At 36.7% G+C, this 25180-nt stretch overlaps 4 protein-coding genes across 4 annotated transcripts; 1 reads left to right on the top strand and 3 right to left on the bottom strand.

Moving 5' to 3' along the window:
• Positions 1-925: 925 nt before the first annotated feature.
• On the bottom strand, positions 926-7497 carry LOC131791988 (calmodulin-like). Its single transcript, XM_066170451.1, has 6 exons — positions 7381-7497; positions 7115-7148; positions 6845-6988; positions 2636-2762; positions 2060-2175; positions 926-1558 (listed from the first exon to the last, which is right to left on the bottom strand). The coding sequence occupies exons 1-6, from the start codon at positions 7381-7383 to the stop codon at positions 1485-1487; spliced, it is 498 nt and encodes a 165-aa protein (XP_066026548.1). The 5' UTR covers positions 7384-7497; the 3' UTR covers positions 926-1484.
• Positions 7498-9498: 2001 nt separating this feature from the next.
• Positions 9499-16905, bottom strand: LOC136276820 (calmodulin-like). Its single transcript, XM_066170452.1, has 5 exons — positions 16786-16905; positions 16568-16604; positions 12321-12464; positions 11472-11714; positions 9499-10753 (listed from the first exon to the last, which is right to left on the bottom strand). The coding sequence occupies exons 1-5, from the start codon at positions 16813-16815 to the stop codon at positions 10728-10730; spliced, it is 480 nt and encodes a 159-aa protein (XP_066026549.1). The 5' UTR covers positions 16816-16905; the 3' UTR covers positions 9499-10727.
• Positions 16906-17209: 304 nt separating this feature from the next.
• On the top strand, positions 17210-20926 carry LOC131792108 (arylsulfatase H). The gene is made up of 4 exons (XM_059109480.2): positions 17210-17291; positions 17493-18727; positions 19010-19315; positions 19969-20926. Exons 2-4 carry the CDS (start codon positions 17611-17613, stop codon positions 20235-20237), a joined length of 1692 nt encoding a protein of 563 aa, XP_058965463.2. The 5' UTR covers positions 17210-17291; positions 17493-17610; the 3' UTR covers positions 20238-20926.
• LOC131792109 (lysosomal proton-coupled steroid conjugate and bile acid symporter SLC46A3) lies at positions 20765-25122 on the bottom strand. Its single transcript, XM_059109481.2, has 5 exons — positions 24323-25122; positions 23507-23758; positions 23135-23218; positions 22509-22665; positions 20765-22114 (listed from the first exon to the last, which is right to left on the bottom strand). Exons 1-5 carry the CDS (start codon positions 25119-25121, stop codon positions 21961-21963), a joined length of 1446 nt encoding a protein of 481 aa, XP_058965464.2. The 5' UTR covers position 25122; the 3' UTR covers positions 20765-21960.
• Between the last annotated feature and the right edge of the window lie 58 nt (positions 25123-25180).

The following is a 25180-nucleotide window of genomic DNA, read 5'->3' as shown; positions in this document are numbered from 1 at the left end:
TTGGAGCCCCAAAGAATTTCATCGAAGTCGCAAATATATAGGAAACAAAAACTAATTTTACTTTTAGAAGCCAAAGTTTTTTTCCAGCCCTGATTTAGTCTCTATTTGTCAAACCTACCAATTTTTCAAACCAAAAATTATTTTCCCCAAAACCGCGAGGTTGGAAAACGCTTACCTTCGAGAGATTTATTTATTTGTAGATATCCTTGATAAAAATAGCATTAAAAGAATGTTCTCCTTTTGAAAATATCCGTGGGCACCGATGTCTCTCACTCCTACCCCTCTATTATATTACTTAGTATCTCTCTCCCACCGAACAGACTTACCTGTATTTCCGTCATCTCCAAGCCTGCCATAATTTTATTTTATCTTATATCCCCTCCCTATAAATATGAATCATTCTCTCCTCCCTTATGTGTACCTTTGAATCTGCCATCTCCCAGCTTTATGTGAACCGAGAAACGATCCCTTGTATGAACCCGTCTTCAACCCCTCCCTTACGGTACCGTTAAATCTCATTCCTTATCTCACTATGTCTAACTTTGTGTATTTCGTCTCCAAACCCCCTTTTGTGCATTTATATCTTATCTTCCACCTTTCTACAATCTTACATCTCATTCCTACTCGATTCCCCTTATCTTTCAACTCCCACTTCCATATGTACTTTCACATTACGCCTTCCCTTTCCCATGCGAATCGTTTATCTTCCATGGCTTTGAATCTCAGTCCACACTGCCATCAGCAGTTAACTGAAGTCAGGAAAAGCTTAGAGGTTGACAGATGGATTAAGTATCCTTTTTCTTGAAACCTTATAAAAAGAAATACAACGTAAAAAAAGAAAACTCTAGGCTGATGCTAAATACACTTGCAGGGTTTATGGCCTCAAAGTTTTTTTCAACTGCCAAAGAGCACAGAGGAAACGAAACTGTTTGACGTAAATTTAATGCTGATATTAACTATCAAGTGATACAAAAGTGTTTCAGTACAACAAGTGTATAAAGCAGAACTTCAGTATGTCGATCAGGAAATGATGTACGGAAAAAATGACCGTAACGTTAACAGATTATTTGACCGGTCAGTCAGTAAGTCAGTCAGTCATGAGATAACGTACAACAAAGGCAGTGAACAGCATACAGGTCAATATTAATTAATTGTGGAGAGAGTAAAATTTTAAAAGCTTTTACAGTCCTTAATCTTAGGATGACGGCGGGTAAGCCAAATAAACCGCTAAGACTTATGTTTGAATGTAAAGATGATTGCATACTGAACTTTGCTGAGAATCAACTCTGAACTGAAATGTCATGTCAAAAGGCCTAACTGTGCCCCACAATACTGTTATATTTACATATTTACATATATATTTACAAGCCATATACACTTTCTTCTAATTTATACTTCACTCCTGCGTCTTTCTTTATGGACAATAAATAACTCTTCAGTGGTAGATGAAGAAACTTTCCAATCATGTCTGATCGATTCATAAACTACTTAGTAGCCAACAAATATTGAGGGGGAGCCTCTGGATTCTTTTCAATGTTTGTCACCATGATCACAAACTCTGAGGAAAGAAATGATTATCTCAATATAATGTGAATTAAAAAAACGAGTAGATCATCTTAGTTTGGGCATTTCGTTATGGGAGGGATTTTGTTAAAAGGGTTAAGTGGTCTTATAAAGAGAGTTTATCTCAGTTTCTGTAACATGAAACGACGAGGAGTGTTGCCGCTTTTACTTTACAGGATGTTATTCCACCTTGTTTTTTACTGGTAGCCATTTATTATCATGGGTGTCTTAGCCGAGAACGCCAACACAGTTACCCATACCCGGCCGGAAACTCGAACTCAGGCTTTTTAAAACCAGACGGTAACTACCGGGCCACATTTTCTTTCCCGCTTTAGATTTTGAGACATGTGCAATATGATGTGATATTTCTTTTTTACTTTTCTCGATCATATATCTCCCGAACAGTATCATTTTTTAATTTACTAGATACATTTATTGTCTGAAACTGTCAAGATATCAAAGAGCAAACTGTCCACAAACAGTTTATTAGTTATACCCTCAAAGTTGATGTATCCGTCTCCATTCAGATCCGCTTCTTTCATCATTTCACTGACTTCTTCCTCTGTTAACTTTTCTCCGAGGCTCGTCATGACATTACGAAGTTCTGAATGACTGTCGGAACAATCGGTCAAGAAATAAGTAAGTAAATATATATAAATACTAAACAACATGGGGCCCATTCTTGCACATTAGGAAATTAAAACAGGGAAATAAAGCAGGTATTGTATATTTTTTCCATTGTTACGGACTCATTGTTGGAATGAGGCGTGGTCTGGAACTGATAGAATTACCTAGAACATAGGTGAATAAGCCATTCTGTGGAGGCTTTTGGAACATTGCTTAATTCCGATTACCCCGGCCCTTAACGCCTGACGGTATTATTTATAGCAACTTTTTAAAGGGCTACTTACCACTAAATGTAAATTAGAAAGTATTGACTGACCGTGTCTTATATAAATCAAGATATCTTTTTACTTAATTGTCAGACGTTCTTGACTTCAAAAGAATTGTAAAATGAACTGCGTAGAATTTTATTTTTGAAACCTAACTAAGTGTCAAAGGTTGAAAATACCTAATCATTCCGTCTCCATTTTTGTCAAACACTCTGAATGCCTCTCTTATTTCGCTCTCAGTGTCTCTCGCTTGCATCTGTTTCTTCATCATTAGCAAGAATTCTTCAAAATCTACCTCACCGTTTCCTTAAGATAACAAAAGGATTTCGTATTAGCTGCATTATAATATTTCGTGAACTGAATCTCCGCATAAACATACGATTCAAACTAAACATAATATATTAGAAGTTAAATGAAAAAAGTAGAAATAACAGTCACGAGTGTGTAACGAAATGAAATTCATCGTATTCCAACAAACATCATCTTGCGTTAAAGATTGCAACACGGGTGGACGAGTTGGAGACAAAAAAATATAAGAACTCAAACTAAAATGTGCTGCATCACGGTCAGCGGTTCGTTTAATCTTCCAGTATGCAACTGCAATTTCAACTATGTGGTAGCATTTTGACATCTGTTCGACGGTAAGATGGTTAGTCTACGAACTTGGACCAAAACAAGCCCTAAGTGCTATGGGTTTTTTTCCTTCTAAAATTGTTTTGAAATTTTAACGTCCTTCTTCTTCTTCCACAAAATGGACGACTTTTCCTTACTTATTTGAGAACTTCTCAGTGTACTTAATCAACACTTTCGCGATCTTTTGTTTAAACTGTTCCGAGTCACTACTTTCCAAAAAAGGCCATTATCCACTTCGTACGTAATTCCAGTGCTAAGTAATCCTTCACTTGCGGTAACACTACTCATCCTACAACTGAAACTTGCTTTCAAAACGGACCGCGAAATATTGGAACCCTCTCCGATCTAAGGGTACTCTATCGTACTGCTTTACACAAGCTACTGGTCATAACAACAGCTATTTTCACTTGCGGTTATTTGATATGACTGCCAAAGGTTTTAGTTATCATGAAAGATACAACTGAGATCAAATTTTTTCAAGATGTACTTATGGTCAAATTCTTGACAGTAAATAAGCATCCGCGACCATTTCGCGTTCAGCCACAAGACATTTATATTTTATTTTTACATAAACACTTTAATTTATTGATTCTTTGTTGAAACTACTAGGAAATATGTCCATAATTTGATTCAAACAAAAGCCGGATTAATCGGGCAGACGGGCTGTCGACAGAAATTCTGAAGGGAATTTGAAATAACTAATCCAAAAACAATGCAAATAAAGGTTTATTTTCAAATTAAGACCAAATAAGACCTTGACATTGTGATGTAATTTATTTGTAATTCAATGTTAAATTTCATAGGGCGGTGTTTTGATGAGAGATAATCCCATTATTGGTGGTTTAAAATTATATTTCAGTATAGAGCTTTTTTTTTCACCTGAACAATTAACTCTTAAAAAAGCCGTCTTTATTTAGTAGTGTTCAAAAACAACTATATATGCTTCCAACCAAACACTAAAGATCTGGGAAAGCTGCGATATCGTGACATTTTCAGCAGCGTTTAACCTATGTACATGTACAGATATTTAACAAGTTCCCAAATATCTAAGGGGAATGCTGCTTTAATGCGACAGTGGTTTAGATAATTCACCCTGCTCCAAAGATGCTCGCTAAAGAAGAGCGATCTTTTTAAGGAACATGAGGTTACTTCAGCTCGCTGGCTGCCGCACGTCTTTCGCGAAAAAAGCCTAAGAACATCTGATAGCAGCTTAACAAAACTCAAACAGCATCCCATACAGAAAACTGATGAAAACTGATTGAAAATGAGTCCAAACGATACTCCTGATTAAGTATCTCGTCTCTGCTAAAGCGTTGTCGTAGCTTCAAACAGCGGGATACGCCTTTAAAATTTACCAAAATGAGATGACAAGTTGTACCTCGTGGACACAAGTTTAAATGGAGTACAAGATGCTGGATGCTTTTTTGGTAAAAATAACATAATTTCGCAGATGAATGAAGTCTCTCTGTCAATCACAAAGAGCTGGTTATGTTTGAATTAATCAAGCCTCATGGATAAGTTAATCAAACTCATTTCGTGAGTTGAAAGATTTATGACAAATTTGGTTTGGAAAAATTTTTTTTTTTTTTTAACTACACTGTTTGGCTTCAGGCACTGAAACGCTTTTCTTCCGAGATAATTTGTGCCCTAGTTTTTAAGATCCTATGTGAAGAACGTAGGATCTTAAAGACAATGAACTGAAAATTCCCAATTTTGAAGAAAGCCTCTCTTGTTCAATTAAAGAAAGTCTGAAAATACTATCGACGCGATAGATTGAGATATAGGTATGTGTAAACACTTTCTTCGCGTCGAGCTAACTGCAACAGCTGACGACCGGCTGATTAATTCATTTATGTTCCCGGTTGTTTTTTAAGAACTTATTCACTTTGGCATTTGCTTTACATGCGCTTCTTTTTCATTAAATTGCCTTTTTTGTTTGCTCCAAAAGAAAATGTGCCTCAGCTCTTGACGTAAGTTGAAATCGATCAACGATTACATAGCCTTCTTCACACTAAACAAGACACGTTTCGGTGCTGATTAAATCAAATAAGTCTGAAACGTGACTTCCTGATCGAGTCCAAATGAAGCGTGAAGATATTCCAGATTTTTCATGATATTCGTCTCAACCTGACTTCCCCTTTCAGTTACCATAGAATGCCAAAACTCATCTCCGCTCAATCACCGATAAGAACAGGCTCAATGTGCAGCGGTGGCTAAAAAGCTCAATCATTCCAAGGAATGTATTTTGAATGTGCAAACTATCTCTACGTCCCAGGCGCCATTGCTTTACATAGCGTGTACTCATGGCCCTGTAAGGCGAAGACCATTGTTAGGAAGCTCCATTAATATTGGTCTTAGACAATGAAAATGTTAACACCTATGTTCGAACTGAGAAAACTTAGAGTCAGTACCAGACTGTTTGATCCGCCAAAAAGAACAGCCAAAGAGTTGACCATTATCTCTCCTTATCTCACCATTCGACAGTTGGATTTCATTGCGACAGAAAATAACTAATCAATGTTTGTTTATCATTGAAATGCAATATGAGATTTGAAGAAAAGTCCACTAAAATTTACATACCAAAGATCACCAATGTGTTTGGTTGTTTGATCCGGAGAGAAATGAATAGAAAAACACATTCAAATTTCCAAATATTACAATGCAAACAACTTGGTCATTTCTTCCGATTGAAATCATGTAATATTTCCATTTCGCAAAAATCTTATCTTTTTGCAGCTTTTTATCATGTGAGCCTTTTTTTACTAGTAATATATTGTGTTAGGAAATTTTTTTTCAAACCTGCGCGAATCGAAAATAAGCTTCACTAATAATTGAAAAAGATTCGTATATCGGCATGGTTCTATGTTTATTTTTTCGGTAAAAACTTTCCTGAAAATCACGCACCGATGAAGAAAATGAACGAAAGTCGAGTCTCTAAAGAACAGAAAAAGAAAAGCTACTAAAGAAATTAATTGATTTTGAGGAACCATCTGTGATTAAAATTTTGAAGGAAGAGGAATGCATGTGTTTCTTGCACTCATTAGAAAACAAAATCAATTTTCGTGAAAGCGTTTGGAAATTGGAAAGTGTATAGTAATACGTGCATAAGGTTTCATTATGTTAATCTGGATTTCCTTGTAAGTGGACAGAAAAATAATGGAATCTAAGAAAAATTAATTTTCCATTAAATTTGAAATATTTCTCACTTTTAAAAAAGAAAAGTGGTTAATCTTAAAATTTTTAAGCCCTAGCCGATAAAATTTGCCACTCGAGAAAGAAGCTCGTAAAAAATCGCCAGCCGGCTGCAGAAAATTCACATTATTGTTAGGACGTGTTTGGTGATTAAGTGTAGATTAATTTTTCCTTTTTTCCAGCGGGGCCGAACGGAATCCCACAGGGAACAAAAATGGTTAAAAGTGAAGGAGTCTCCGCTTGATTTATCACATTTCACTTCTAATTCTATATTGAAGAGAACGTTTACAAATACAAAATCTTCCTTCTCACGTTTCTGCAACACTTTACACATTTGCGCAAAATCTACACAAAACCGAACTTGTTAAAGTTTTTGTAATCCAGATAAAATAAACCAGATTAAAAACTGTTCTGGTTTATCCTACGAAATTCGTCAACTTTTTGCAGTAAGTATGATTTTTGTTTGTTTCTGTGAAGATTCTTGAAGGATTTTCGTCAGCTGACAGTTAGGCTGAGGAGCAAAACTTTCAAGTGACCTGACATTTAAGACAAAAGCAATTTACCATCCACATCGACTTCGCGAATCATTTCCTGGAGTTCGTCTTCAGTTGGGTTCTGTCCAAGAGACTTCATTACTACTTCGAGCTCTTCATTCGAAATAGTCCCACTTCCATCTTTGTCGAAAAGCGAGAAGGCCTCACGTAACTCTGCGCACGAAGAGATAGTTTAGCTTTATTACAAGCGCTCTCGTCTGGTCAGCGCAACATTGTAGTGTTACAATCAAAATACATAAATAACATCTCTAGATATTTTAAAGTTAAGCGACGTCTTACCATTAATTTGTTCTTCAGTAAGCTGGCGTTCAACCTAAAAAAAAATAAAAACATCGGACACCGAGCTAAAGCGAGTAAACGCCTTGGAAGAGGCATGAATAAATCCCAACTTATCCTCTATGTCTGAGCCTTGCGCGCGCTATCTTGCATTTGAGTTTATAACCCAATGCGAGTATTCATTTAAACGGGCGAGTTGCAGACTAGCCGCAATCAGCGCAGTGCTAAAACCCCAAAAAAGTTATTTATCGTCTGTTACAAATATTCACCATGATTTTGAAGTTTTTTCGCGTCGAGGGAACTTTCTACTCGGCGGCTCATACACCTCAGTTTGCGGTGGACGGATGTTTCCAATGATAAACAACTATAGATCGTAGCAATCAATACATACGGACAAATTCGCATAAATTTTCTAATGTTTGGCTGTCTCTGACGTCATGACGTTTTGTGTGCTCGCCGAACACTTTGGGCTAATTTCCATTTGGAATTTAATGACACTCTCCAGCACCTGTCTCAAATTAAAATACCTGGGTCTGATTGGATGAAAAGCCAAACCAAGGTTGGTCCTCTCATTATGAGACACAGCAGAATCTTGTTGAAGAAACTTCTCTTTCTTTATTTTGTCTGTTTTAGAGAATTAATGATCCTCTGTACTACAGCCAAAGATCTTGTTGTCCAGCTTGGAGACTATGTAATAACGGCTGATTAATTGCTATTTCTTTTGTGGAAAAGGAGAAAAAAACTCGTCCAGAAATAGCTGATATGAATAATGGCCATAGCCGTTTACGAGGTGTCAATGGCTAAAATTTATTATTGTTGAAAAACGTTTTGAATTGTATCACTCAAACCCCAAGGCGAAGTGTAAAGACTACCAGTAGTTTGCTGTAAAGCTATCGATAAACGGCCAAGACATCATGGTCAGGAACTTCTCGTACACCACGTTTGAATTATATAATTGTGACTTGTGAAGTTAATTACAGGCTGTTTTGTATGTTATCAAATATTGGTGTTTGTGGAGGATTATTGTCACAGAACTGCTTTAGTGCTTTTAAAATAATCTGGCCTTAACGTACTGATTTGTTTCTTAGCTTGATTATAACGACAATTTTTGTAAAAAATTAAGGTCAGGGCCTAAACTGCGGAGAATAATCAAATATTTGCCTTTGGGAGAACAATTTTATGAATAAACCGTGAACATATTTGGCCAGAAATAACTTGACATGAAAAATATAAGAATTGACCCAGGCGTGAAAATGGATATTTGTTCATTTCTGCTTCAGTGTTTCAACACTGCTGACAGCAAGCGATCTTGTCCATTTCAGCTTATCTGTTATCCTTCATTTCCTTCCCTGCCTCGTCAAATAAATCTTGCGATCAACTTTTTCTTACACGATTGTTGTGTGCGTAATTACGCAGACTTTAAAAAGTTTCCCTGATATTTTGAGTATTCACAATGAGTAGTGGCGTTTTCTTTGCGAGGGAAAAATGCCCTAAATGCGTGTTTCCCTGAACGTTTCCTTTCTCCTCCTTTGCATTCTTTTTCATTTACATACATTGCGTGTTCATAAAAAAGTTCCCTGAGGGAAAATTGGGAGAAACTTTCCGCTTAGGGACATTTTGTCTGTTATTTCATTTCATCTGTCAAAATGTTTGCATTACTTATATCAACAGTTACCATTTACCGTCCCTGTGCAATTGGACCAAAATGTTTATCTTTTTTATTGCACCGCAAACCAATCTTTGACTCAGATAGAACCAAATTGCAATGTTTTGAAAGTTTGCCGTAATTAGGTCTGATCAGCATGTAACTTTAATGACGTGTGTGTTATACCGACATCTTCAATCCTTGATTGATTGATTCGCTTTCGTAGATCAACAAACCGGATTTCCGTATCAACCTTTACTTAGGTAAACGTTGCCTTTAAACTGGGTTGCCACAAAGTTTACAATATCATAATACTACACAAGGGCGCAAGCAAACACTGAGTTTTGTCACAAGGGAAATGAACTATACAAACTACTCCGGTATTTGCAACACAAACGTGAAACATTGCTCAAAGACAAAGACAGTCATTCTCTCTCATCTTAATTGTCTCATTTCAAACGTCGCTCACAAAATGAAAACCTAGAACCTAGAGAGAAACTCATCAGAAACCCTAGGGACTATCAACTGTCAGAGAGATTAGAGGATACATGCTGGCCGACAAGAGTGCAGATTTCTGCGAAGAAGGCCTACTGTATGATGCGCATGTGCATAAGTGAACTTAGGGTGAGCGCAGGGATGGGAGGGGTGAGTGGTGGAAGTTCAACTAAATCTGTAAATTCATCATTTGACAGCAACTATAAGTTTTCAGCCTTCTGCAGCATAGAATGACTTACAAAGCCAGTTTCATGTAGATTTTATTGATGTTTCAATTATTGAGTTAACTGTGCATGAGAAATGCCAGAGTAAAAATGTAAAACTGACAAGCTGATCTCCATTTGAAAGATCACCTCAGTTCATAACTTGCTGCAGGTTACAAACCCTTGCTCGTCGCTGATCGCTTATCGCAACCAAAAGTAATAACTTATCTTCTATAATTTTATGACATGGCTGATGGTAAAAAACTCTCTTATAGTACAAAGATATGCCAACTCCATCTAAAATCACTTGTACTCTTTTCTTTAAAAATGTAATGAAAATCCTAACAGTACTCATGAATAAATGACAGAAATTGTTCAAGAAATAATTTTCAGAGACCAATAACTATGTAAACCGTGATTAATTCAACAGTGGAAATTTTTGGTGGCATATTTATTGTATGGCAAGAGGTTAGATTTCTCATCATAAAATCAGAAAAAATTAACTTTTAGCATCTAAAAAAACACTGAAAATTGTTTTCTTAATTTCAAGCTTTGTACGTTATCTCCTCTTCAAGAAATATACTACAGAATTCGACTAAGCCTTTAATTTTTTATTAAAGCAAATGTCTTTTTGTGCTCGCATCGAGCAGAATCGCGATAAATTAAAAATAAATAGAATGAATAAAACCTTCCCACTCAAATTAAACTTTATCCAAAATTAGGCTAATAACGCATAGGAACGACTTATTAAATTGCGACAAATAACTATTTATATTTCTCCTTATAACATATAACCGGGAAATGATTCTTAGTTGTAATGAGGCTTCTTTTAAAACTTTAAACTCGATCTTTGCAAGTCAATTATATAATCGCTCGCGCGATATAATCTTCATTTTGAAGTGAAAAGAAAAATCCTTCTCGTGATTCATTTCAAGCTATAATAATCATATGATAACATGTGACCATGTGAGATTTGAATAATGTATGAAGTGTACAAACTTCCTCTGTGAAAAAACACAGCGGTGTCAAGCACATAGGCCATAAAAACATACCGGCGGTGGATCTCGATGAATCGTTTGCCTTTTTGCACCGCAAAACGCCTCCCTTTTAATCATAGTTATATACTTTGACGGCATTTTCAACTTGTAACCTTTGTTGATAAAGGTAATGGGATATGATTATACTCAATTTGGACAATTGCGGTGGCTTCCATCAGATTTAAAGCTCTCTGCCTTTTAAGCCCCCGAGCACTTTTTACATGGCAAAAACATCGTCACTTTGTCATCAAAAATCGGAATTCTGCAAAGAAAAAAAAGAAGAACAATGATACAGTTCGTGTCGAAGAAAATAAAAAACTTATTGTTTGGATATGCTGGACATAAATATAAATTTATATTTATTGGATACGCTGGATATAATTTTTTTTTCCAAATGGACATAAATGTTTTCTAAACCGTTAGCTGATGAGATGATGTTAATTTTTTAGCGATGATCCGCTGTAGCAAGCCTTAGTTTCGTCATTCAAGCATCAGGAAAGAAGGAGCCCCTTCCTGTTTGAGCAAACCTCTTAGTAAAAACCCCACTCGCGTTGCCATGTTAATGAGAGAACTTAACACAAGAACAGTGAAAATTCAAAATTTGTGCGCAGACTCTAATAAGGAGCTTCTGAATTATTGTCAAAAGGACAGGCGTTCGGAGCAATTTTTAATCGAGGGTCGAAAGCAATCCGGGATTGTTTTCGTTTTGCTTTTCTTGGTTATGTGATTGGTCCTTTCTTAACCAATCAGATTCAAAACTGAAGCCAACCTGACTTGGTCACTCGCGTTTTCCCGCGCTTCAGTCAGTTTGCCTGTTTTTCCTTCGAGTTCTCGTTAGTCCTTGGCGATATTTTCCTTGCTATGCTGGTTAGCTGTTGTGATTTTTTTAGTTTTAGTTCAAGGACACTCATTCAAAGAGAACTCTATAAGTGCGAGTTAATGTTGATTTATTCACAAACAATGATAAGTATAACATTTACCTTCGTAATCAATTTGTCCATCACCATTAAGATCTGCCTCTCTCATCATTTCATCCAGTTCTTCATCTGTTAGTTTCTCCCCCAGATTCATCATAATTTGTCGTAACTCATGCGAACTAATCAGACCGTTTCCATCTTTGTCAAACACCCTGAAAGCGTCTCTGATTTCCTCCTCTGTATCATATGTTGTAATTTTTTTGGACATCATTTGAAGAAACTCTTCAAAGTCTATCTCACCATTTCCTATCAACGAATATAGCAACAATAAGATGGCATTGGATAGATTGCAAAGTGCAGAACCTTTTAACCTGATAAATTCTGAAACAATTTTTTTATATTTCGTAGCGGTCCTCTATACGTATACTTAATTGACCACCTCCCCAATGGGAATTTTCAGGGCCAGTAAGAACCAACTGAAACATTTTGCATAAACGAAGTGTTAAAAAACTCCAAATGGCAGGAGATAGACCAGTTGGTTACACATATACAAAGGGCGGCCAAAGGTTGATTTCGGTATGACCGGGAAGAAATCCAGTAAGTAGCAGAGTGCAAAGCTCGAACCGGGGACCACCAGAGACAAGCCAAGCGCTCATACCATTCGGCCACATTGCCTCAATCTTCATGCCATTATCGTCAGATTCACCCGAGAATTCCCGATTCGTTGTCGGTATTCATCTTTATTTGACTGGCTCCTAACTTAAAGATCGACTCAGAGTCTCACTGACTATCTATCATAAAGTGACAGCGAAGACATGGGGCCCAATTCGCTTTGTGACTAAAGCATCTGTGCTCGTAGCTCAGTGAGCAATTTTCTTTTAACGTAATACAAGATAATAGTAAAACACAAACCGTCTTCATCTACATCAGCGATCATTTCTTTGAGCTCGTCTTCAGTTGGATTTTGTCCCAGGGATCTCATGACAGCCGCCAGTTCAGACGATGAAATTGATCCACCGCCATCTTTGTCGAATAAGGAAAACGCCTCTCGGAGTTCTACGGAAAATAGCATTTGTGCGTTTGAGCCATGTTGGTATGTTCATTTAGGTTTTCCTTCAAATAGTGAGTGTTAAGGGTGCCCTGACAGTTGTCATGTTCTTTACTTCGTTGTCAGTGCTCAAAAGAAAACGTTTTAGCGTTTATAGAGAAATTCTATGGTGTAATCTGATCGTTCTAATGAGGATAAAGTTGAAAAGAACTGCTGTCAGTATCAACGACTACTGACTTGACAATCTGAACGGAAGTCATCATCCTTTTCAAGTGAGGAGTTGATTGTCAGTCGGCAGTTGCAAGTCTGGTTCGTGAAATCTGATAGGTTAGTTTTTCCGTGATGTTATTGGCTGTGGGACTCGGGTAATGTGGGTCAGTTGTGACAAGTGAGTCTTTTTTCACGCGTACGATCAGAACATACAATCAACAATTACACCTGGGTTCAAAAAATACTGCGCAGTCAAAGTTATCACGATGTAGAACTAGAGTATATGATGGACTTTAAAAAAATTAGTGCTCAAAAGCACCATAAACTCGGTTGAGAAGCATTAAGGCACAAAAATTCGGATCCAGATCCCGCGCTGGGCCATAACAACGAGGGGTGTAAACCCTCAGCGATTTTGCAGTAGTTAATTTAATTCAGTGACTGTCTCATCTAGAAATTCTTGCACCAGGGTATCGATAGACGTAGATATATATTTTCAAAAAATGGTAGCAGCTGAAAGACAAAAGTTTGAAATGGGGAGCTTTGAGCAAATAGCAAGTCCAGCGATTCGAATTCTGGTTCTGTAAGATACATTTTCGTTAGAAACTAGCTGTAGCCGTTCGTTTAACTTCCAATGATCTTTACTTTGTCATAAGGATAAGATGGCAGACATATTTAAATCATTGACAGACGGCATTTGTTAATCAATTCATCAGCGATTCATCACAGCCATTAGAAAAATATATCTTAGAAAAAACAATCGGACTTGTAGAAACGGCAGACTCAAACGTGAAGTACATGTTTGTCTCTGCCTCCCACCAAATTGAGTCATGAACTCTATGAACATTTCAAGTTTCTCTGTTTCTAAGTTTTTTTCCTCTTGTCTTTGTTGTAGTGCAAACAAATTGTTCGAAAGTTCAGTACAACTGGGCTTAATCTTCAGCTTCGAACATGACTAAGTGAATGACTCCATTAATCTTCGATGGAATAAAACGTTGATCGCAAATTGTTAATCAGAGCAACAAGCCTGTAAACCTTACCAGCAATTTGGGGTGGATTTGCTCCTTCATAGTTAGCCTTAGAGGACTGTTTACTCATTTTCGTCCCTCCCTCAGAATTCCTTGGATACGCGAAGTGTTATGGCATGCTTACCTTTCATCAAAAGCCTTAAATCAAAATAACTCAACACCCTCCAAATTTCGTTAAAAATTCAGTAGCTTCTTATGCTCAAGTGACATAAACCTGCGGTAAATAAATCACGTTGGATTGTTTGGAAGTTTTGTTGGTTCGCGGCGTGATAACTAGAACGTACGCCCATTTTATATTATGTGGGCAAGGTAATAACAAGGGGCTTTTCAATAAAAGTGTTCAAGGCAAGCACGTCTTTTTAATGCAATATACGTCTAGAAGTGTCCTAATTTAATCGGAAAAAAGAAATAGTGAATCCTCGATGTGTTTCCTTGGTGTAAAACAACATGATTATTCAGGTGTTTGTTTGCCAGGAGCAGTCATTTACATCCTACGACTAATTCTCTTACATTCAGCATCAAAATGGTTGAACAGTTCAGGACTAAACTGGAACAATGAAATACAGAGAAACTAAGGTATAATTATAGTTTTACATACTGTTATGACAAAATTGCAAAGGTCATCGCATAGGTCATTCGCTTCAAAACAAAACGCAAATGTGGCGTAAAACCCGCATTTGTTACGGTTGATAACTGACATCTCACTTAATAAGAGGAACTCAGCAATTATTCATGATACCTTGCTGTTTATCGGCAGGACAACTGAAGTTACCGAATCTTGCCCATTCAGGCTGTGAAGCGAAGGCGTGTATAGGCGGGAACATGTCTTCTCCTTAGTAAATTGTCCATAAAGAGTCAGTGCACAGTAACTGGGAAAGATGGGTTGAAAGAGTTGATCGCAGTTTTTCCTGTTTTATCGTTTGACAAAGGTAAGGTTATGTCCCGTATTGAACGCCATGTGAATCTAAGGCTGCATGCCCGTGTTCAGGCTCTAGTAAATTTGCGCATATTTACTAATTTATTATTTGGAGTAATGTTGACTACTGGCTCCTATTCTAGTTCAAGGTGCTACGAAAAAGTTTGACTTTATAATTAAATGAATGTTTAGACCACAACGATCCCTGTTGGTCACTTTTCTTTTAATTCCCTCGTCAGTTTGCAGACAATTTAGCCTTAAGTGAGTCAAAATGTTTTCTATGGTATATAAAGTGTTGTGTAGTTTTGACAGAGACAACTAAAAGGGGAGGTAGAATCGCCCCCAATCCCAACAGCTTGTATTCCTTGTATGAAGACTAACGAAAAGAACGAATAAGAAGTAAGAGAACTCATTAATTGTTCTACATGGTTATTTTGATAAAGCCAATCTATTCGATGGCGCTAAGAAATTATTTTTTTTTTACCTGAAAACGAAATTTTATTATTTTGGTTCTTTGGCAAGAAATGAAATTTAGGATTACACTCGAGATTCCTTGTTTTGTATTATTTGTTCCAGTGTATTCAGAAACTTTTGCTCTTACCCACATCAAACCTTTCGTGTGACTTTTGAAGGTAAAATAAGATAACATGAATGATGAATAGTAAAATCCGCAGGTAGTTTTGGGAAAAGCTATAGGTATAATGACGTTGTAAATTTTTTAACAAAATAATAACATCGCACCAAGATAGCATCAAGCCTCAAAACAATCTTGTTATATTTTCAGAATAAGAGAAACATTTTCGTCCCATATTTCAGGAGGACACTCACTAGCTTTAAACACATCCTTCGGTCATAGTTTTAAGCTAATCTATCTCTTGGAAACTTTTGTTGCAGTTTCCATGTACCACTACAATCCAGACGAACGCATTGGTTGAATGTAAACGTGGGTACAGAGAGTGGAACGGTAAAGATAATAAGACGAAACCTCGGTTTATTTTTGGCACGAATAAGCTCCCCTACGTTTCCACGACAAATTACATTATATCCCATGCCACCATGTATTGAATTACTACTATTGTGCGAAGGATCAGCGCCAAGAAATCATGCACAGTGAACGCTTTATCATATCAATCGCTTGTAATTTATTTTCGCACTGAACTAGATCCCGCGTGTTAATTCTTTTGTTTACAACATATCATGATTTACCAAGTTAATTTCTATTTCTATTTTAATTTTGAAACACAGCTTTAACCACCAGTGGTTAACTGTAAGGTCTTCTTGTTCCGTAGAAGATAGCGGGGTAAAACTGAGCCACAAATCGATTCTATTTTTAGAGTTTGTAAAGCTGGCGTTCTGAATAATTAAGATTGTGTCCACGGATCATGTGCTGTACGAGAGCACCTCACATGATAAAAGCTGGCGGCAGGTGTAGTATATATTGTTTCTATAAACATCAAACTCGAGATATTTTGCATACAATCCAGTTTCTACGCACTGAAGTACTTCGAGAATTTGCTATCTAAATACCTTGTTTTGTATTTGAGCGCATTCCCTATTAAAGAAATGCCGCCGAACATAACCACCTACTACTGTCATCTTTACCTCTTTTATCGCTTGAAAATAAATAAAGATCTCGTTTCTTCATGACAAAGAGTAGAAAAGCTTTGCTGCATGGCTTTGACGGCAAATGGAAAGTTTATTCCATCACCTATTAAGCGCGCGTTACCGTGGTTCATTCTTAACTTCAGGTTGTTACGTGCTTACCAAAAACACGATTAGCATCACAAAGTTTAGTTTCCATTCGCAATACCGTTTCGTTTCATCCGTCCGAGACAAAGAACCACAGCTCCGACTATGACAACATTCATTGTCGATTAATATGCTAAGGAAAATGTTGCTGGTGACCAAAATCCTCAGAATCAACAACAAAACAGTGACCACAGCTACTTCTAGAACTTACCAGCAACTTGCTCCTCGGAGAGCCGTTTTTCCGGTTTCTGTGGACATAAAAATCAAACAAAAAGAACTTACGCACTAGTAGGACGGCTCCAAAACATAGATAAATTATTAGAACTCCCCCAGCTTTCGTCTGAAATAATTCTGTGGTTTTTACACGTCGTAAAACAAACAGGTTTTTCCCTGAAAGCCAGATAAAGAAATGATGAGTGGAGAGGTTACCTCTATCGATTTATTCGGCATAGCGTTCATTGGCGTAAGGAGTTTAACTCGACGAACGAACCATTCTAAAGGAATATTGTTTACTATTGTTTTTGCTAGCTCATGTTCTCGCTCAGTTGATAGGGGTCTAGGACTGACTAATGTTTCGAAAAGATAAATAATTTATAGTTTCCATTTGTGTTCATAACTTCGTAATATCAAATGAAAGCCATGCGTCATTAATTTAAATTAATACACGAACTCAGCCACGTTGACAGATAAACGAGTGGAGGGAAAAAACGCACACAATTTTTAATAATCTGATCTGACGTACGATTTTTTCAAAGAATTATCGTGACGAGCCAACATCGATATTTCTACTTGCAACCTGTATTGAAAAACCTGGCTCATATCAAACTGGTTTTCAGTAAGTCAGTATAATTAAAAAGTAAGAGCTTAATGGCCAGCGCCGACAAAAACACCATGATATCGAATGAATTCAGAAGTGAACGAAAATTAACCAACAGGTGGGTTTTTAGAGAGGAATATTTAAATTTTATTACGTTCACCTTGAAAAAAAAAAAGATTATTTTAGTTCAAGGTATAAGTTTTTCCATTGCTGCATTTTGCTTGTAAGAGAAAGAATTCGATACAAGGATGAAGGGTTCAAGGTTTATTATGACAGGAAGTACTAATTCTCACTAATTGTATTATTATGTTATTACAAGTCATTACATCGAATCAAGATACAACCTGAAGAGAGCGAGGTCTGGAACTATTATGAGCCAGCAATAAATGATTACAACATGACTGATACATCACGTACCTAGTAAACTTTGTCTGAAAATGACGGCGAATGAACTTAAAACTTTGGTCACTTTTCTGATGTTTCATCTCTGTTTGTCCCTTAATGACTCAATTCATGGAACTCCTAATATAATTATCTTTCTGACTGAAAGTCTCTCTATGAAAGATCTGGGTTTTTACTACGATAACTCCCAAGAAACTCCAAACATAGACAGCTTGATCGAGGAAGGAGTTGTGTTTTCGCGCTTTTACGCCCAGTCGTCAAGGATTGCCTCTCTTTCATCTCTGTTAACAGGATTGTTGCCACCTAGAACTGGAATCATCAAGAGTAAGTTTCTGAATTTCAAAGAAATTCCGTCTTTAGCTTCTTCAGGAGGCTTACAGCACGCAGAAATAACTCTAGCGGAAGATTTGAAAGCCAAGGGCTACACAACAAGTTTTGTGGGTTTATGGGGATTAGGAATTGGTAGAAATGCTGAATATTTACCTCTCAATCACGGATTCGACTCCTGGTACGGCGTGGCGTCTGCAAACAAAGAACCTTGCATGGAAAGTTACAAGACAACATCTGATTCACTGTACACATGGCAGTCTGTCTGTGCGTTTTTCAGTCCTTTACTGTACATTCTTCCATTTGTTAGTTTTGTCGGTTGGTACAAAGGCCTTGCTAACATAGTCACTGTTATCATAGTTATTATCGCTTTTATCATATACAGCAGTATTCTTCATGATGTTATACACTTCACAATGGATTTTATCCAAGTTAAAAGCTGTGTTCTGTATAGAAACAGCAACATCATAGAACAGCCATACACTGTCGAAAACTTGACCTTACGGTTTACAAGGAATGCTGTGCAATTTTTGGAGTCTTCATCAATTTCTTCCAAACCTTTTCTTCTATTTTTCAGTTTCATGAACCTTAATCAACCAGAATTTGCTTCAAGGCTATTTTCTAACTCATCACAAAGTACTTATTCTGATGCTCTTAAGGAGCTTGACTGGAGTGTTGGAAGGATATTGAGAGTGTTAAAGAAGCGGGATCTAGAAAATAATACATTAGTTCTATTTTTATCAGCCACTGGTCATCATGTTCATAAAGCTTCTGAAAGTTGTAGTGTGGTTGAAAATGGTGAAAGAGAATCCTCATGTCTGCAAGGTGAGACTGATCATTCCTTTATTATAACACCATTTTATTACAGAAACTATTTGCTCTGATTTTATGAGTAGATAGCTAATTGTATGAATGGGTAACATGAAGTGAATCCTGTATTTTGATTGACTCCTGGACTCGTTGCCTCTATTAATCCTTTGAAAGAAAAGGGGTTTTTTTTTTTTCTTATTTTGCTTTTTTTCATGCAAGACTATTGTGTACCTGTTATCAGTGACTGTTTTTATGTTGAGGAAGAAAAGAAATGATTACTGGTATATTCTCATTAAGGTGGCAGTGTAAATGGAATTTGGGAACAAACCATTCGTGTTCCAGCAGTGATGAGATGGAAAGGAAAACTTAAAGAAAAACAAATAATCAAGACTCCTGTGACAATAATGGATGTTGTTCCAACAGTGCTGGAGTTGCTCAATGAAAGTACTGAAGCTGTGTATTTAGATGGCAAAAGTTTGTTACCAGTCTTACTTAACTCATCAGCAGAATTTCAGCATAAGTACATTTTCCATTACCTGGATGTCACCAAGCCAGCTGCAATAACATCAGGATCTTATAAAGTTTTGTATACAGGAGTTAAAGGTAATTATGGAGTCTGAATCATCCCACATTAATTAATCTGTGCTTACTTGCTATCCTCCTTTATCTAACTTGTAGTTTAAGAGTCATTTAGCAGTTTCTATTCTGACCAGTATTTCCCTCTACATGTCCTCTTAATGACTTATGAAGGTATGCCCTTTCCTCATGGGTCTGCATTTTTGTTGACTGCATTTTATGCTGTTTGGTTGCATGTAATAAGTTTACCTGCTTAGAGCTTTTCTATTCTGTTGTCTCCCCTGTGGATGAAGTCTTGTGTTTCTTAACCTTACCTATGTAGTGGTGTGGGTCGATGAACTTTTTATGGTTCCAAATGGAAAGATGTTGTATTTCATTGGCATGGTCTGAAGCTATTATTTTTAGTGTTTTCAAACTGAATGTCTCTGTCATCAAAGAATGATAAAACAAGAAAGAGGCATTCAACTTGGCAAACCTTAAACTTAATCTGGTTCCAAACGAAAAGATGTTGAATTTCATTGGCATGGTCTGCAACTATGATAAAACATGAAAGAGGTGAACAACTTGGCAAACCTTAAAACTCACAAGTGCAGCAGTGTAAAGGTTGGGATTTATAATTAAAGTAAGAGAGACAAATGATTGAATGCTCACTTGTCTTCCCCTTTCTTTCTTCCACCTAGATAGCAGAAACTTACAGTTTCATGAACCTCCACTACTGTTCAATGTTGAGGTTGACCCAGAGGAGACTTCACCTTTACCAAATGTTGAACACAGAGAACTGTTGGCAAACTTTTCAGATGCTTTGGCTGAGCACATGAAAACAAGAAAAAACAAATGGCATTCACAACTGGACAGCAGAATCATTCCTTTCTTGTTTCCTTGTGCAAATTTTCCACGCTGTTTCCAAGCTTCAGATGAAAACAATGACTTCTCAGAGTTATTTAATTAACTTATTTTTTCATAACTGTTGGTGAAAGATTAGTCTTTTACTGACTTGCACCAAGTTTTATCTACTTTGAATATTAATGGAGGAAGCCCACGAGCAGTGTGCATTGAGAATCATGAGGAGGGGAAACAAAAGTATGACCAGTTACTCCTCTTCCTTCCCATTGCCCCCTTTGTAATGGTAATAATAGGTTCTTGCAACCCTGCAGTCAGGTATTGGTAAGGGGTAACTAGGAAGGGGTGAGGGTAAATTATATACTTGACAAGTAGCCTTCAGCCGTTCTCAATGTTGTCTAACATTCCAGTTACACATTACTGCTGTGGAAGCTTACCAGACCTCTACTTCTGATGGTCAGCATGTCAACTATTATACCTCTGTGCCTTTCAGAATATATGAATGAAAAAACTTCTGACTCTCAGTATGTTTTGAAGGAGCCCTAAAACTTCAACTAACAAACTGTTCGAAAATTTTACTTATTGCAAGCATTACACTTTGAATTGAACAAAGACATCACTAATAAAGTAGTTCTTTTCAACAAACAAGACTATTATTTGCATGTGATTAAGTATCACCAAAAGGAAGTGATGTAACAAAGTACATTGTAACAGAAATTGAACCTCATTACTTAATAGTTGCTAAATTATCAATATATGCTTAATTCTTTGACTGGCAATAAATCAAAAGTCCCCATTCTTGACCTTAATTTCATAATTTGATAACAATTATTAATAAAGAAAATAAGAATGAATCATTCATATGCTGCATCATTATGAGACAGTTTACAATTTAATATTCTTTTATACTGGTGTCATGGAAAGAGCTCTTAAAAATATCTGCTCACTATAAATATTTCTGATAATTGATTTAATTATTTATCCTCATTTTCAGTAAATAAGGTTACCCGAAAATTAGTAAAATGCAACTTCAGTAACTCTTTAACTCCCATGATCCGATTATTTATTCTCCCTTCTAGCTGCAACTCGATTACTTGTGAAAGAGTTCTGAGAATTTGGTGTTAGATTAAGACAACAACTTCTACCTCAACGATGTATGGATATTTTAGGAAAAAGTACATGCCTGTTATTTCTAGTATGTACCACACAGGTGAAGAATGCTTTTTGTGCACTTATGGGCTTGTTCAGAAGTGATTAGCCAGCAGTACTCAACTCCATGCCGCTAAAGAGATAAAATTGTTCTTCAAAAATTTCATTATTTTCCATTTATTGGTATATTGACAGGAATAAACTAATTTTTTGGTTTCTGTGTGGTATATACTAAAACAATTATTCACCTCAGTGTCGGTTAAAGTGGTGGACATTTACCTTGCCACGAAGCAGCTAAGTAAATGTTCACCACTATTCACTTCCACTTCTCTGAGTAGTAGTTAATTGTTTATTCTGTTTTATTATACCCCTTAGAGTTATGAGTCTGAATCATTTTTGTAGCACTTTGAAATTCAGGCGAATTTTTCTGGAAGGCAAGTACATCTAGATTGAACTACTAACTACTTAAGATTTCAACTGGTCTTACAAAATTTTGACATGCCATAGCATTTGTAGGTAAAATACCATTCTGGAAAAATGAAATATGATCTTTACAGTTCTTGCATTGACACAATTCCAGCAACATGTTCAACAATTAATGGTCACATGACAAACTGTTTCAAAAGCCTTTTTCGTTTTGTATTTGAGGACAAAATCAATGTTCATCTCACTCAAATGTGGCTCTACAGTACATCTTTCACATCCTTACTTGATCCATACTCCAACTGTCCAGAAGACTTTGCAAAAGCCTCCTCATTATTTAAGGAGCCATCCACATCTGGAGAAGAAGACATTACTACATAAGGATTGCTTTGTCTCTCCAAAACATACAACCATCTGTCAAATAAAAATAACAAAATAGAGAATTAAATCATAAATTAAATATAATTATTGTTCACCTATTTTAACTGTGGCACAGAAACATTTTAGTCAACTTAATGAAGATCTTTTCCAACTTAGAAGAATTAATAATTTTGAGTACATTTCACAGACAGGAATCAATCACAATTGAACTTAAAATCATCTCAGAAGTTAAAAGGTGTTACAAAAATAATTTTTGAGCCACGAAAAACAACTGAGTGTCTGAACAAAGCTACAATCTTGAACAAAAACAAAGTGCATCAATTAGTTTCAATGTTTCAAAATCAATCATTTGCAGAGGAAAAATGGCAGATGTCTGTTAAAACAGCAAAGTTGTGTACATTTGATACAGTGACACTTAATGACTTACATAAGCAAGAGTATGGGAATAACAGTCATTCCAGACATCAAAAAATAACAAAATCCTGGTAGCCAGTCCACTGTGGCACTGTAAATACTGTTAAAAATTAATGATGCAAGGAGTGTCTCCAACACTTCAAGAGATGCAACGAGAGCAAATGTTGTACCTAAATCAAAGAAAAACACTAATTTACAATCAGGGGTTTGATAAATTATGAAATAACCATTAAAGTAGAGACAGTCAAGAAATTTGTTGGGTGTTCAAGTATTCAACCTAAAGTTTTTCATGTGGTCTGGTATTATGGGTGATGTTAACCCTCACAGGTACTGTAGTTGATAACAATGATGAAGTTTAGAAATCATGAGTGGAGGTAATCACAAACAGACAATTTTCAGGACACTTGCACCACTAAAAGTAGTCAGAGCTTCAATACAACCACATACAACACAACAAAGAATTTTATTTCATTTTTCCTTCTTCCCCAGTCCTTGTTACAACTTATACTCATTGTACTACAATATGCTAGCAGTACTGCTGGTGAAACTGAGTTTATGAACTTAAAGAAAATAACAGTTTATCGAGAATACCTATGTTATAAGCATAGTAGATTCAAATAACCATGGACTAGTTCTTACCTTGCTCTGAAGAGTCAACTTGTTTTGATATCATTGACCTCATGCATGGTGGTGTGACGCCAGCCCCAATGGCAATCAATCCACCTAAAAGGAAATCCAAATAAACCTTCACACCCTAACATCAGTCTGTATACTCTCTGTTATATCCTCTGAACATTTCTTATGGTGCTTTAAAAGATAATAAGCCAATAATAAAGAGCTTCTTTACTTTGTGAGCATTTCTTTTATTCTCATGACCTTAATGTTTGATTCAGGGATGATACTATTGGGAGTAATTAGATTTTTATCACTCTCAAGGGTTAAAATGTTAATACATCATTTACTTCAGGGAGTTTGACCATAACACACTAAGTTCAAAAAGGTTTTACTAACCAACAAACATCATCCATCTGCTGGAGGCAAATCCAAGGAATACATATTGTCCAATGGATATTAGAGAACCAACAATAGCAATGGTAAGATCTGACCATTTGAGAATCTTTGTCATCAGTGGTATCCCTAACATAACACCAAGACCTTTGATAAACAAAACCTCAGCAAAGAAGTAACCAACCAGTTCAGAAGTGAAGTTTCTTGGACTGTGCTTGCTGTACAGGACTGAGATATCATTGAAACCACCAAAATCTGAAAGAAGGAGCTGAAGTTAGGGAAATTTTATACAATGTGTAAGCTAACGTTAACAGGAGGAGATGCCAGGTGATTAAAAGGAGCTTATTGTAAAAATTTATGTCTGTTTTCAAGGATAAATGGCATCCTTGTTAATGTATATTTATTTTAATGTTTGTTTCCCTCCCACCCCAATGAGCTTTGCTATTTTGTGGGTAGGGATTGTTAGATATCTATTTTAATTGCTAAAATATATAAATTTTGTTTTTGTTTGTTTGTTTATCCGGTGCCTTGTTCTTTTGGTTTCCATGACTTGAGCCAACAGCTCTCCCTTTTAAGGACACAAAGGAACCACAGCTTATCCAGAGGTTTTAAATCTTACCATGATTAAACTGAGAGGCTAGACTACCCATAAATGGAGAAATGAAATACATTCTGAGAGGAACGAACATGATGGATTCATGACCATGCGCAAACCCAGGACCATAATTTTGATATACAGTTCAGTGCTCTAAGCATTCCAGTTTCATACCCATTTAGCTAACAAATCATGAAAAATAAAAAAAACCCTCAGCAACTCACTTATTAGTACAAAAACCAATATTCCAAACATGATAACCAGCAAATTTAGTCTTCGGTGTTGAGGTCGCTCCTTAGTTAAGACATGGAATGATGTCTTGATGTGATTGTGTATCGCTACCAAAGCCCAGTTTTCTTGCTGATTTGAATCAGGAAAGTAAGACTCAGGAAGAATAAGACCGACGTATGCTATTATCAGAACATTCAGGCCTAAGCACAGACCAAAGGCCGCCATGTAGCCACTATGATATACAAGTACTCCACCAATAAGGTTACCAACAGTACCACCCAAGAATATCATGGATTCCAACAGGGCTACTCTCGTCGTACGCTGGGATTCATCAGTTATATCAGATATGTACGAGAAGACACCGAGAAGTGTTGTGGCGAATCCGCCGAAGAAACCTGAGATGCATACCCCAATTAGTAGGTAGTCGACACTCAGTGAGAAAAAACCCACATTCAGCATATAGTTGATGTAGAGCAGAACACTCCCAACAGATGGTAGAATGAGAACAGTCTTACGACCGACTTTATCTGACCAGGAACCGAGGATCAGCGAAGCTGCTATGGAAGGAAGCATCGAAGACACAGACTGATACAAAATCCATTTGGAGGTCTTCTTGTGTACAAAATTTTCCTGTGAGGTGGTGAGATTCTTGCAAGATTCGGCGTCATATTCTGCATTGCAGATCTTCTGGAAAGCGAGCTGCTGCACAAGGGGGAACGACATAAAAACGCAGAGCATGTAAAGAAAAAGCACTGGCTCCACAGTGATATTACGGAAAATTGCGATCGCCATATTGTAGGGTACGAACAATTTTGCTTACATATAGTATAATCTGTTCGTTACGATTGCTT

Source organism: Pocillopora verrucosa, chromosome 7 (genome assembly GCF_036669915.1).
Source record: "Pocillopora verrucosa isolate sample1 chromosome 7, ASM3666991v2, whole genome shotgun sequence".
In the NCBI taxonomy this organism is placed as follows: domain Eukaryota; kingdom Metazoa; phylum Cnidaria; class Anthozoa; order Scleractinia; family Pocilloporidae; genus Pocillopora; species Pocillopora verrucosa.
This window is presented reverse-complemented; position numbering and strand designations above follow the sequence as displayed.